This window comes from Chiloscyllium punctatum, chromosome 36 (genome assembly GCF_047496795.1).
Source record: "Chiloscyllium punctatum isolate Juve2018m chromosome 36, sChiPun1.3, whole genome shotgun sequence".
In the NCBI taxonomy this organism is placed as follows: Eukaryota; Metazoa; Chordata; class Chondrichthyes; order Orectolobiformes; family Hemiscylliidae; genus Chiloscyllium; species Chiloscyllium punctatum.
The window spans coordinates 9,806,438-9,817,533 of NC_092774.1; the positions used below are offsets into that span (position 1 = coordinate 9,806,438).

At 41.7% G+C, this 11,096-nt stretch overlaps 1 protein-coding gene across 1 annotated transcript; it reads right to left on the reverse strand.

Moving 5' to 3' along the window:
• Positions 1-3,777: 3,777 nt before the first annotated feature.
• Positions 3,778-4,692, reverse strand: LOC140459984 (FMRFamide receptor-like). Its single transcript, XM_072554400.1, has one exon. It carries the CDS (start codon positions 4,690-4,692, stop codon positions 3,778-3,780), a length of 915 nt encoding a protein of 304 aa, XP_072410501.1.
• Between the last annotated feature and the right edge of the window lie 6,404 nt (positions 4,693-11,096).

Below are 11,096 nucleotides of genomic sequence, written 5' to 3' on the forward strand. Positions count from 1 at the left end.
AGTATTTTGCGAAGAGAGGCACATGATGTATGAGGTTAGGAATAGATATTTGATTATTCTAGGTCAAGTCAGCATAGGATGAAGGAAGTGTTGTGTGTTCCAAAAGCAATAAGGTGGACAATTTACGAGTTCAGGATGGGATTCATCCCAGGTTTAGTGAAGGAAAGGTGAGAAGAAATACCTGTGGCCTTCACAGAAAATTGTGCAGCATCTTTGAGCACGGGTGAGGTCCCAGAGGACTGGAAAATTGCAAACGTTGTCCCCTACCTTTGGAAGGGTGGCAGGGATAATCCAGATAATTATAGATCAGTGAGCCTGACGTCAGTGATAGGGAAGCTGCTGGAGAAAACAATGAGGGATGGAATCGAATCCCATTTGGAACATAATGTCTTTATCAGTGATAGGCAAGATTGTTTTGTGCAGGGAAGGTTATGTCTTACCTACTTAACAGAACTGTTCGAGGAAGGAATATAGTTTATTGATGGAGGAAGGTCTGTATATGTCGTATACATGGACTTCAGAATTGCGTTTGATTTAGGTCCCCATGGTAGGCTGATGGCAAAAATGAAGTCGCAAGAGGTCCAGTGTGTACTAGGTAGATGGCTGCGCAATACGACAAAGAGAGTAGTAGTGGAAAGGAGTTTCTCAAAATGGTGTTCCACACGGGATCTGCATTGCGAACACATTTGTTGGTGGTAAACATAAATGATCTGGGAGTAGGTATAAGTGGCCTGATTAATAAGTTTGCAGTGGGCACTACGATTGGTGGAGTATCAGATACTGAAGGTAACTGTGAAAATATGCAGCAAAATACAGATAGATTGGAGAGTTGAGTGGAAAATGACAGATGGAGTTCAATGCGGCAAATGTGAGGTGATGCATTTTGGCAGAGCCAATTCAAAAACGAAATATACCATAAATGGAAAAGCCCTGCGGAAAACTGATTAACAGAGAGATTTGGGAGTTCAGATTCATTGTACCTTGAAGGTGGCAACTCTGGTCGATAGATTGGTTAACAAGACATACTGCATCCTGTCCTTCATCGGAAGGGGAATTCAGTATAAGAGTTCGCAGGTCATGTTACACTTGTATAAAATTTTAGTTCGGCCTCATTTGGAATACTGCATACTATTCTGGTTTCCACAGGACTAAAGGATGTGCATGCTTTGTAGAGGGTGCCGAAGAGGTTCCCTGGGATGTTGCCGAGTATGGGGAGCGTGAGCGATGAAGAGAGGATGCACAGATTAGGATTACTTTCATGAGAACGGCAGAGGTTGAGCGGGGGAAATGACTGAGGTCTGCAAGATCATGAGAGGTGTTAACAGGGTGCACAGCAAGAAGCTTCTTTTCCTGACAGTATAAACTCATTTCCTGAAACATACGAGGTTTTCTTGAGGTTGGAAGATGTTTCATTCTTCTTTGTTGATGGCAATTGATTTTTAAAATGGGGAGGGTTGCAACGAAGTGTGGATGTCTTGCACACCAGTCAAAGAAAATAAATACTTTGCGGTAGCAGGATTGAAGGCTGGAGGAAGAACATGAGTTAATTATAGTTACACAAATCACTGAATTATTCAGTGCCATCACAAGCTTTACAGCTCACTCTATCACATCCAGTTAAAAGGTAGGTATCGTGGCTGTAAAGTTCGGCTGAATCAAAGTCCAGAATTGGAGCGAGATAAAATAACAGATAATTGGCATCACTTATTTTAAATTTTGTCTCGAGACCTTGCAAATAAGGCTTCCTCTATGTTTTGTTTGAAACAATAAGCAGAGGACTACTTTTCAACTCTATCGTGCTCAGTGGACATGCACTGAAGAGAGGGAAAGGAGAAAGTTAGGACTGCAGATTCTGGAGATGACAGCGATAAAATGTGGTGCTGGAAAAACACAGCAGGTCAGACAGCATCTGAGACGCAGGACAGTCGACGTTTTTGGCATGAGACTTTCATCAGAAATCGAGAAGGCCCAAGTGAGCTGAGAGACAAACGGAAGCAAGATAGGACTGGGGTATGATAGCTAAGATGGCGACAGGCACATGGAATTTGGGGTTAATGGTGGTTGATCGGAACAGGGCATCGGGCAGACAGGTGGGAAGGATGATGAACGGGCACCTTGCCACACACCACGCCCCCCATCAAGTTCCTGATGGAGTCCTTAGGCCTAAAATGTCGACTCTCCTGCTCATCGGTTGCTGCCTGACCTGCTGTGCTTTTTTAGTGCCACTCATTAACTGGAGTGAAGCAGCCCCTCTAGTAGTTCCTCATTCCATCGATTTTGGAAACAGAAGACTGTTGATTGAGGATTCGGAACACCCATATTAGTGGAGTGTGGGAGCTTGAACAAACGTCTTTGTGATGAAGGTGACAAAGACAAAAATGACTTTGTTTTTTGACGTTCTGGAAGGTATGAATTCAATACAGTGGATATCGATAGAGATATAGACTATGGATTTGAGGTGCATAGATCTTTAAAATGCCACGAACAGGTATAGAAAATAATAAAGGATGCTTATGAAATGTTGACACCTTTATATTTTGATCACTGCATTATAAAGACATAAGAGCAATATTCTAGTTATACAAACTCGACTTGAAGTATTGTTGAACAGATTTCAGCAACACAGTTGAAAAACGATATGTGACTCTGAGAGGGAGTACAATGTAGCTTTATATGAATGATACGTGGACGTCAGGAGTTATGTCATGAGAAGATATTAAACAAATTATGCCCGGTTTCTCAAGAATTTTTAAGACACTGGTGTGATCTGATCGAATTCATCAAGGTATGAAAGAAGAAAAGGCAGGTTCGATAAGGATAATTTTTTCCACTGGCTGAGGTTTCTATCACTCGGAGCCACAGGCTTAAAATGAGAGTCAAACCATTCAGGAGAGATGTCAGTAAGGTCTTAGACATACAACAGGCGTTTGAGATTTGAAACACACTTCACAAATGGTAGTTGACGTTCAATCAGTTGTTCGTACTAAAATTGAGATAGTTAAGTTATTCTTCAGGGAATATTTTAAGGGATATGAGCCAAGGGCTGGTAAATTGAATAAGTCCACACATCAGACACGAGATCCAAAAGACCATAAGACCATAATGCATAGGAGCAGAAATTATGATGTTCTGTCCAGTGAGTCTGCAATGCCACTTAATCATGGCTGTTAAGTTTTTCAAACCCATTCGCCCATTTTCTCTCCGTAACGCTTAATACCTTTGGCACTCATGAGCCTATGTATTTCCATCTTAATTATTCTCACTGAACTGCCTGCACAGCCTTCTGTGGTAAAGAATTACTTCTCTACAGAGGTTACACTAAGGTTCTGTACTGTCTGGCTGAAAGGCTTCTCCTGCTCTCTGTTCTAAGAGGTCACCTCTTTATTCTAAGGCTAAACCGTCGGGTCCAAACGTCTGCTCCCAGCGTAAACAACTTCCCAACATCTACTCTGTGCAGGGCATTCAGTATTGTCTATGTTTCAGTTAGATACCCCATCATACGTCTAAACTCCATCAAGTACAAACCCACAGTCCTCAATCTTTCCTCATATGTGAAGCTGTAAATTCCATGGAACATTCTTGTAACACTTCTCCTGAGATATTGCGATGAAAAATGCGCACAATACTCCAAATGTCTTCGTGCCAGAGCCTTATCAAGGATGGGGGAACGAGCTTTGCGTGATAAATGGCACACTCCTCGCCTATGCTCCTATGACAGAGATTTGCACACACTGGCAGGCTGGGGATGGGGGAGAATCTGAAAGATTTCATTGTATTTCACGGTTTAATGAAACTGATAAGCATAGTGAAAGGACATAGAAACATTTTCTTGACTTCCTCACGGAACTTGTTCTGGGATAGCACATAGATGAAAACGTTGTTGCAGGAACTGAGCAAAGTAAGCACAATGCTCGTCTCTTGGAGAATGTATTGTGGGTCATTGAAATTAAGGTTGCTGATATAGCCCTTACCTATAGCCCGCACGAAGACGAAGTTTCCCACATAAGTCACCCACAGGAGAAGGAAGCTCAGAGAGATAGCAAAAAGCAGAATAATGGATCTCCTACGGTTGGCTATTTCCTTGTCTCCACTGTCCTCGGTACCTCGGAGCCTCCTGCGGGCTCTGCTAGCTGCTAAAATATGTCTCACAGTCAAAATATTGAGCAGGAAAATAAGGAAGAATGGGAGAAAAGGCGTTAAGATGCGGTCGAGCCAGTGGTAGGCCTGCCAGGCAGGCAGGGTGTAATAGGTTGACTTAATGTCACAGAACCAGGGGACACCATCGACAATGACTAAAGGCTGGCAGACAAAGTAGAACGGGAGGTTTTTAATGCAGCTCAGGGCACATATTGTTCCTATGACGATCGATGCAGTTTTCTCCGTACAGTATCTCACCTTCAGGCTCTGCCAGCAGATGACCACAAAACGGTCAATGGTGAAGGCTGCAGTCAGCCAAACCGAGCAATCCCGACTGATATAGATCAACACCGCACTGAGTGCGCTGGCAGGTGTGGTGGACATGACACTGTACCGGAAGTAAATGCGTCCAATGCGTTTGAAGATGACAGCCGTGAGGATGACAAGGAAATCAGATACTGCGACTGCCACCAGGTAGTAGCTGATGCATCGGGAGAGATTACACCGACCTCGGGATAGGATTATGATCGCGACCAAGTTGGCTGTGACAGACATAAATACAAGGAGATGTTACTAACTGAAACCAAAGACTAATCCAGTATTTTGTGCAATTTTGATCCGTGAATTTTCCATCTCTATACTGCGATTATCCCCCAATCAGTGACATTGGTAAGAGATCAAATGCTGCAGTAAATATTTGTCAAGAACACACTTATTAAAATCATCAACACTAAACCCTTTCACCTCCGTCTTCTATGTGCTGCATCAGTCCCGTGGCTAATTTTCCAACTTAAACTCAACAGTAAACTTTCCTCCCGTACCCTACTCATGCCAAGCCTATCAAACTTATATTCTACGTTGACCTACGTTCGATTTCCTTCCTAAAATCTCTCAGCTTTTATGAGCTCATTCATTGAAATTTCAAACATTTCTATAATCTCACCATTCCCATCCTGTAGCATTGTATGAATGTCGGACAGCGTAGCCAATCTCCTATCCGGACTGGATGCAAAACACTGAATCAGTGCAAGTTAAACCTTCAGATGGCGGTGACCTGAACTTTCAAACATTTCTCTTTCACTGTGTATTTCTTTCATTCCTTCTTTAGAGTGTTCTTTCCAAATGAACACGTTGATTCTATTTTCTGATTATCGGTGTTAATATCTCCTTGTCTTATTCAGGTTTGGATTGTTAGTTAAATCTCCTATGAATAATAGACACTGGTGATATGATAGTAGCTGATGAATGAAGCTTAACTTTAATTTTTGAGACGAATATGAGACACAGGCCCTTGAACACAAACAGAAACTGCTGGAGAGTCTCAGCGGGTCTGGCCTTGTCTGTGAAGACAGAAACAAGTCGCATTCGCAGTCCGATGTGGTACTGCTTTTGGAATCTCTGCATGAGCAACGTAGATTCACTATGTCAAAGATATTCCAATCTTAACAAAGATTAAAACACATTTACCTACTTCAAAAATAAGTACCATATATAGTGTCCTAATCAATAAATGAAAAAAAAAACAGAATAAATACAAAATCTTCCATCTTCACTCGCCTCTTTCACATTTTTTCCGAATTAATTCATAAGAGCACGTTATGAGTTGGAATGCCCAACGAGTGCTCACTATGCTGTAACATGCTGGAAGAATTTTATCACTCCAGAGGTCTGAATATCCTTCATTATAACGATCAACAATATTGCATGTTACAGTTCGTCAAATAAATGTAATTATTCATTTTCACATACAGCTGCAAAACGCAGTGACTCACTTTACAATACGATAATACACTATTAATTTGAACAGTACTAACTCGGATAGATTCTAGTGGTAAATCCGAGTGATCAATAATGTCAATTGTTCATGTTTCAGGCAATGCCATATATTTCACAAATCAAATGGGAAGTGTTTCTATAAATGTTGAGTATTTCAATTTGAATGATATATTGTTTTATTGCATAACACGGGCATAATTGCTGCAGTATGCTTTGGTAGGTTGATCATCACGTTGTGTGTAGTATAAGCTGTGCCAGGTGAAATTTAAGCAACACTGATCAGTAGAAATTGAAAGGAGACCGATTCTGAAGAGGACGAGACACAATTACTGGAGATCCTCAAAACAGTAAATAACTTGATGAGATTATGACTTATCAAGGACACCAACAACAGCGAGAATTGGATACAAAATGGCAAAAACAGGGCCAATCGCTGCACTGTGCATTGTCTTTCGGAAACGAATAGAACTTCAGAAGTTCTAATGCATCGCTCTGTCGAAATTTCAAAGCATTCCTCATATATATATCGAATAGGAGTCTCCAGAGGAACCAGCAAATGAGAACATGCACATCACACGCACATCTCTAAACAAACAGATGATGTAATAGTCGCCTGATTTCTACTCGTCATGTTGACGAAATCGACGATTCAATTATTCTTGTGGATGAACAACTGGTTCTAAATTATTTGATGCCCCCTTAATCCTCAAATGAAACCTTTCTTCCATCATTAACTGGAGCTGCTGGTAGCAAGCACCAAACTACATTGCAAGTCTTTTATTATCAAATTGCAGACACGATCCAAAGTATTTTCTGCTTTCATCTGTCAGAGCAGTTAATTTATCTTTGCTTAGTCCCTGCGCTTTTATTGCTTTCATTTCACCTATGTTTAGGGGGAGCTGGCAATTGCACTGAAGTAACAATCCAGAGATGGAGGCCAACAATTGCCTCCGCAATAGAGCCAGCATAGGTGGAAGGCAGAAACAGGAAAGGCGAAGTCACCTTATTGGGAGGTTTCCACTGATCCGCCAATAGCAACAGAGAAGCTGAGGTGTAGATAAAGTCGCGGATTTTGTAAAAGTGCAGAAGTAATAGGGTTGTTGCAATGGGAGACTTTCACTTCCCACAAACTGATTAGAACCTCCTTAGTTCAAATAGCTTTTGTGAAGCTGATGTTATCAGGTGTGTCCAGGACGGATTCCTGACACAACATTCAGATAGGCAGATCAGCGCGGTGGACATATTAGATTGCATTTGTGCTTGGCAACGAATCATTCCAAGTGAGAGAGTATTTCAGCGATCGTGACCATAACTCCCTGACGTTTTCTATACTCATGAAGAGGGATATGAGTAGAGATAAGGGAAAGTAAATTGTCATTAGGCAGGAACTGGGGCGTCTAAATTGGGAAAGATGTTTTCAGTGAAATTCAGGACAGAAACATGGAGATTGCTTTGGGATAACTGCTTTTCGTGTTTGACAGGTTTGTCCCACTCTGGCAAGGAAGGGATGGTACGTTGAAAGAACCTTGTGAAACGAGAGATGTGCAACTTATAGTCAAGAGGAAGAAGGAAGCTTACTTTAAGGCTGGTGAGGCATGGATCAGGCAAGGCCCGAGAAGGTTCCAAGATAGCCAGGAACGAAATGAAGAAATTACATATTGAGAGCTGGAAGGCGGCATGAAAAAAAACTTTATCAGGTATGATTAATGAAAACCTGAAGGCATTTGACACTTACATGAGGAAAAAGAGGTTGGCCAGAGTGAGAGGAGGGCCGATCAGGGATAGTGGAGGAATCCTATGCCTGGAGTCGGACGAGGTTGGGTAGAACCATGAAAAGAGTAATTCGCTTCAGTATTCATTTCTGGGAGAGATATTAACTTTTTTGAGGAGAGTCTGGTGTAATTCCGGATGATTGGATGGTGGCAAATATGGTTGAAGAAATGGAAAAAACGATAAACCTTGGAATTGCAGAGCAGTTAGTCACACGCCTATGGTGGGTAAAGCATTGAGAAAGTTCTAAGAGTGTCTAATTGTATCTAAGATTTATCAATATTTGGAGACCATAGTTTGTTTGAAGAGTGTCAGCGTGGCTTTGTGACAGGCAGATCATCCTTTTCAAACATATTTGCATTCTTTGAGAATGTGACAAAACACATTGATGAAGTTAGAGTGAGGATGTGGCATACAAGGAATTGAGCGAGGCGTTTGGCAATGTTCCCCATGGCAGGTTCATTCAGAAAGTGAGGAGGCATGGGCACAGGGAAATCGGGATGTCCAGATGCAGAATTGACTGCCTGAAGGAAGACACAGTGTGGTGGCATGTGGAAGGTTTTCAGATTGGATCCTGGTGATTAATGATGTTCCACATGGATCTAGTCTCGGATTCCGGCACTTTGTGATTTTTATATTTTTTGCTCATTCACTGGAAAAGGGTGTCGCTCATTACCAGCATTTACTGCCAATCCAAGGGGGCAGTTCAGAGTCTACGACATTGTTGTTGGTCTGGGGTACCACGTTGGCAAAAAACCAGGTAAGGGCAGGAGAAAATGTCTTTCCCGAGTCTAGCAATAATACCATTACCTCCCCATTAGAATACCTGGATGAGGACGTGGAAGGCTGGCTTTGTAAGTTCGCCGATGGCATGAGGTTTGGTGGATTGATATGTACGATGGAACGCTGTTTTAGCTTACAAGAGGACTTTGACAGGATGTAGAGCTGGGCCGATAATTGGCAGGTGGAATTGAACCTGCAAAAGTGTGAACTGAATAGAAGGTTAAAGGCTGGATTCTTGATGGTGTGAAAGAACAGAGGAATGTTGACGTCCATGTCCATAATTCCCTGAAATTTGCCATTCAACTTGCTCAGGTTGTAAATTGGCGTAAGGTATGTTAACTTTCATTAACAGTGGGTTCAGTTTGAGAGCCGTTAGGTTATGTTACAGCTGGTAGAGCAGTGTTTAGACCACACCTGGAATATTGTGTTCAATTCTGATTGCCTCTTTCTTGGAAGGATGTGGAGGCTTTAGAGAGGATGCAGAGGAGATTTGCCAGGATGCTGCATGGACACAAGAGTGCGTTTTATGACAAAAGGGTTGAGGGACGGAGGGTTGTTCCCATGGAGCGATGAACCATGAGGTCTGAGATTGAATGAGGGAAACAAGTTGATCACAGACATAGATCGAGTGGATGACCTGTGCTGTTTCCATGTCGTACATGTTTATAACAAGCGGGCATAATTTTAAGTTATTGGTTGAAGGTTGAGGGGAAATGTCAAGGGTAGGTTCTTTAAACAGAGAGTGATAGGTGCGTGGAATGCACTGCCAGCATTGGCAGTATAGTCAGATATATAGGGACATTTAAGCGACTCTTGTGTAAGCACATGGAAGAGAGGTTAGACTGATTTAGATAAGGGTAAAAGATCAGGACAACATCGAGGGCTGACGGCTTGTACTATGCTGTACTCTTCTATGTTCTATGCTCCAAGTTCTATGTCATGCTCCAGAATTCATGTCAAACAAAAGATGGCATCGATGGGTAGTCCAGGACCAAATGGCGCAATCACAGACTAAGCTTTCACCTTTAAGATAGAACTATCAAGAGCAATGGTTCATTGATAAGCACTGCTGCTTCACAACGCCAAGGACCCGGCGTCGTTTCAGATGACTATCTGAGCGTAGTTTGTGCAATCCCCTGTGTCTGTGTGGGTTTCCTCAACGTGCGCCGGTTTCCTCCCACAGCCCAAAAGATGTGCAGTTTTGGTGAATTGTCTATGCTAAATTGACCAAAGAGTTCGGGAACATGTTGGTTAGGTGTAAAAGTCATAGGTAAATATAGGTCGAAGGAATCGTTTCGGGGTTAGTTTGTCTGTAGAGTTGTGGACGTGTTGCTCTGAAGGGCCTGTTTCCACACTGCAGAGATTAGAAGATTCTATGATTCTAAAAGAAATAATAGAGTTTCCTAAGCCTGTAACAAAGAAAATTTACCATTCATACCTGATTGGGACAGTTTCATTCCAGACCCACAGCAAATTAATTTATTCTAAACTGAACACTGAAGTGGTTTACTAACCGAGACAAATCGTGTCAAGAGCACCAAATGGGTAAAAAAAATGGAGCCATCATTGGATTCAGTAATATCAACATCCAGTGATTGGAATTAACTGAAAACAGAACTGCATTAGTAACGTAAAGATGGTCATGTCACGAGCATGGCCGAAGCTGTGTTTCCTCCAGCCAATGAATTGCAAAGACATTGAGACTCAGGAACAGATGAAGCCATATCGCCCAACGAGTCCACTCCACCATACAATCGGATGAAGGCTGATCTCATGATCCACAACTTAACTTCCCTGCCTGTTTGATATCACCCTTGTTTCCCGTACTAATTAATAATCTTTTTCTTTTACCTTTAATATATTTAACTACTTAACTTTTACAGCTCATTGCAATAAAAATCACCACTGATTCACAATCTTGAAGAGAGAGAAATAATCAATTTAGGCTGAAAGACAACGCTTAATCTATGATTACACGTTCTGGTCCTCAACTGTTTTGAGTATAATTCAGAACAGAACAAATCAATTATCGCTGAACATGAATTCACCGAAGTCACTGGTCGGGCGACGAATAGAATTTTGCCCCATACACAGAAAAGTGATACGAGTCAATGATCTGACTTGTATGTTCACACAATTGATGATTGACTTCTTCAGCTCTTTCTACAACCGTTCCCACGTCTACAGCCACAAGTGGAATCGGTGGCAATTCTGTTGGCAATTTCTTTGACAGTTCTAAATGTACGTTAGTTCGCCAGTTGGTGAGATTCATCACTGCTTGTCATGTCGGTTTAGATAAGGTTCCTGCCTTAATAATAATACTCTGTTTTGGCTTGATAGTAGCAATATTAGGTCAAATTGTATTGCATTGCTTTGAACCCTTCTGGTAATAGCCTCGATGGCTAAATAGCAAGTTGTTCCAATCAGGGAATACTGCAAGAAAGACTAGTTGTTCACCGACAAAATAGATTGCATTGTGACATATTACAAAATACGAACTGAAAGATTTTGTCTGGTAATGTCATCAGAGCATGTTCACTGATTACTTCCTTGATGAAACAACGTTAATTCAATTCCCTTTTTGGTAGCACTCATAATAAACACATGAAACGGGCAGTCTTTTAGTAATA

What these genes read in the sequence shown, in the direction of transcription:
- LOC140459984 (XM_072554400.1), bottom strand. Translation starts at nt 4,692, where the DNA reads ATGTCTGTCACAGCCAACTTGGTCGCGATCATAATCCTATCCCGAGGT.